The 3010-nt window shown below is 38.7% G+C and overlaps 1 protein-coding gene across 1 annotated transcript; it reads right to left on the bottom strand.

Moving 5' to 3' along the window:
• Positions 1-324: 324 nt before the first annotated feature.
• Positions 325-1520, bottom strand: LOC121757499 (B3 domain-containing protein REM20-like). The gene is made up of 4 exons (XM_042153033.1): positions 1431-1520; positions 1079-1343; positions 826-986; positions 325-715 (listed from the first exon to the last, which is right to left on the bottom strand). Exons 1-4 carry the CDS (start codon positions 1518-1520, stop codon positions 473-475), a joined length of 759 nt encoding a protein of 252 aa, XP_042008967.1. The 3' UTR covers positions 325-472.
• Positions 1521-3010: the final 1490 nt, after the last annotated feature.

Raw genomic sequence — 3010 nt, forward strand, 5'->3', positions numbered from 1 at the left:
AAGTAGTAGGTATGGTTTGCCTGTTCGTATGGTTTGCTAAGGTAGTAGCTATTTTGCTAAATGTAAATAGATGCATATGTATGAACCAGTATGACTATGTTCTTGGTATGGTTGGCTAGGTTGATGGTTATTTTGTAATCTACAAATGCAACTGGAAGTAATGAAGTAAATGCTAGTTTGCTATTATCACTTATTTTGTTTGATCTTTGCATCTATTGAAGCAAAGTGTTTTACCATCATCAGGTCCATCCATAAAAAAACATAGAGAAAACTTGACGATAACTGCAAGGCCTGATTACTTGCCGATAACATGAGGCCATTACATATGAAAACACTACACTGCAATTATCATACAAAATAGTCATCGCCCATCGTCATTTTCTAGTATGACTTGTTGCTAGCGCTTGATACCCCACAAAATTCAAAAACAGCGAGACATTAGCTATATATGCATCATCTAGGTACGAGCTATTCAAAGGTTAATGTTCACATAAAATTGCACATCATCGTTATCCACCAACTGGAAGTACAGCCGATCACCTTGAACTAAGGCATTGTCTCTCACAAAGCACTTCCACCCATGTTGAATCCAAAGCTTGCCTTTGCCAGTACCTATACGCATCTCCCAAGTGTTGTCAAAAGTGGTGAAGTAGGCACATTGAGCATCCATAGAGGCGGCAGGGATGTGAGCATTCCAGAAACTAAGTGACAGTTCCTAAAAAAAAGTCTCATGATGAGCAGCAGGGAAGCCTCTGCGACGAAGATAACATGGTGTTAAATTTCAATACTCACAAAGCATCCATCAATATTTCTTTTTGTCAGTACCATATTGAAAGTGGGGCGTTCGCGCTCGGCGGGCAGCATCACCTCTTCTTCGTGTTCATCCTCAGCCTCTGCATCAAACTCAGTTTCAGACGGAGAGTAATCGTCAGATGATTGTATATCAGGAGAGTAGTAGTCTTCGTCGTTTGGATTCTCTCCAAGAGCTGCACATAAAGAAGGGTAAAAACTTAGTATCTTTTCCTACCACTACGGCCGTATTAATATGCCTAAAATAACTTGTATAACAACAAATTACCTCTGAAGTCACTTTTCGGTGGGCAACCACTACCGAAATCAAACCGTTTCACATGGAACGTGCCTCCACCAAGCCATGTGAAGATCAGCAAGTCCAAATTCACGATTTCGTTAGCCTGAACGAAGTTTCTCCATCCAACCCTGAAGAAGAAGCCATTCGCAACTCTCAACAAGCTTACACCCCATACTCTCCCATTGGGCATCATAAGAATACATTGATGTGGTAAGGATGCCCCATGTCGACCAACAAATTCAGGAGGAAAGCGCTGCAGATGGTTAAAAATAATAGTCGTTGTTATTCAAGTGTTGACACAAGAATCTAACATATATGAAATAATAGAGCAGATACTTACTATTCCGTTGTTGTGGAGACTCTCGGAGTAGCACTTGAAGAAACTTGGTCTCCTCGCATATTCACCGTCATTCATATGGGGAGCGGCCATTGTATGGTGAGTTATACAACCATTTGCAGAGCTATTCATTGATGTTGGTTTATAGGAGAAAGAGGAGAGGGGTCAGCATCTAACTGCAATAAATTGCCAACTTATCCAAATATAGTGGGAGCAAACTGTAAAGTGGACACCGAAAAAGGTGCACATTGAAGAACTGCTCAGCCGAATGGTAGATGGGAGAGTTGTTGTGGTTAATAACATAGCATTAAACGCAGCACTTCTGCCAACTTTTTTCTATGTTTATTCACGTCATTCTAAACACTTTTTTCATTCTATGAAACAGCAAAAAATACTCAAAAAGATGTTTGCATTTAAGCATATTTTATTATACATTATTGACTTTAAATACTAGTGAACGCAATAGATCAAAAGTTATAGTTAATTTTTTTAATATTCACATCTTTGTAGATGTTTTATTTGTCCCAGCTCAAGTGGTTGACTACTATGCGGCACGTGTTTGACGAAAATAATAATAAATAGTAGTTAACTAGGAGAAAGTAAAATAAAAGAGAATAATATAGATGAGATTTATCATTCTATAAATATAGGACCTCTAAATCCGTGCGTTTTAAGCACCGCTTATTTACTACTCCATAATTCTTGCATTTAAATTCACTAATAATTAAAGTCAATAATTCTTGCAGTATGATGGTTATTTTTGAGTACTTTGCTGTTTCATAGAAAAAAAGTGTTTAAAATGAAATGAATAAAACATAGAAAAAAGTTGGCAGAAGCCTCTGCGTTTAGTTTATAAATTGGGGTAGCTGGGGTAGCTCGATGTCAATCCACTCTCAGAGAATGAATGAATATCAATCCACTCTCAGAGAATGAATGAAGTGAGGAGATATTATGCAGGTTTATCACATCTTCAATTAAAGCTAAGCATTCATTACTGAGGTCGGAGTGGGTAGTTGTGTGAAATAACCAACTACACCTCTAACAAAGATGGGCATTATAAAAAGGCTATGCACTTCAACTTTTCAGTAAACATCTTTCTACTTAATATATCTATAACTTCCTGTCATGGCTATGAACATACCACTGCAAGATCATTTTTTGTACCAAGGCAACTGGAATCCACGTATGGATCATCTGATGTTGTCAACCATCAAACGTTTTCGCGACAACGCATGTTGGGAAGGCAGTGATATACCCTCCTGGGTCTTGAACGAGTGTGGGTTGGCTATACAGGGTGAGTTGGGGGTCAAACTCACAATCTCGAAGCTGTCTGACCGGCTAAGGGAGCTCCAGTCCCGATACCACACCTTCAAAGAGGTGGTACACACTACAGGGGCGACGTGGCTTCCACGTCAAAACTTTGTCATGGCTGATGATTGTGTATGGGTCGAAATATTGAAGGTAATAACTACTTCTATTACATACATTTTGTGATATTGTGTGATATATAGTCCACAAAGCATCATATGTATTCTTATGGCCATTTTTTAATCTGTATAAGAACACCTTTGCGGCGGCATACT

The sequence above is a fragment of the Salvia splendens genome, chromosome 12, assembly GCF_004379255.2.
Source record: "Salvia splendens isolate huo1 chromosome 12, SspV2, whole genome shotgun sequence".
Taxonomy (NCBI): domain Eukaryota; kingdom Viridiplantae; phylum Streptophyta; class Magnoliopsida; order Lamiales; family Lamiaceae; genus Salvia; species Salvia splendens.

Coding starts and splice junctions, on each gene's coding strand:
- LOC121757499 (XM_042153033.1), bottom strand. CDS start 1,520: ATGGCCGCTCCCCATATGAATGACGGTGAATATGCGAGGAGACCAAGT. Junction 1,344..1,430: donor GTCTCCACAACAACGGAATA/GTAAGTATCTGC, acceptor AACCATCTGCAG/CGCTTTCCTCCTGAATTTGT. Junction 716..825: donor AACGCCCCACTTTCAATATG/GTACTGACAAAA, acceptor ACTTTTTTTTAG/GAACTGTCACTTAGTTTCTG.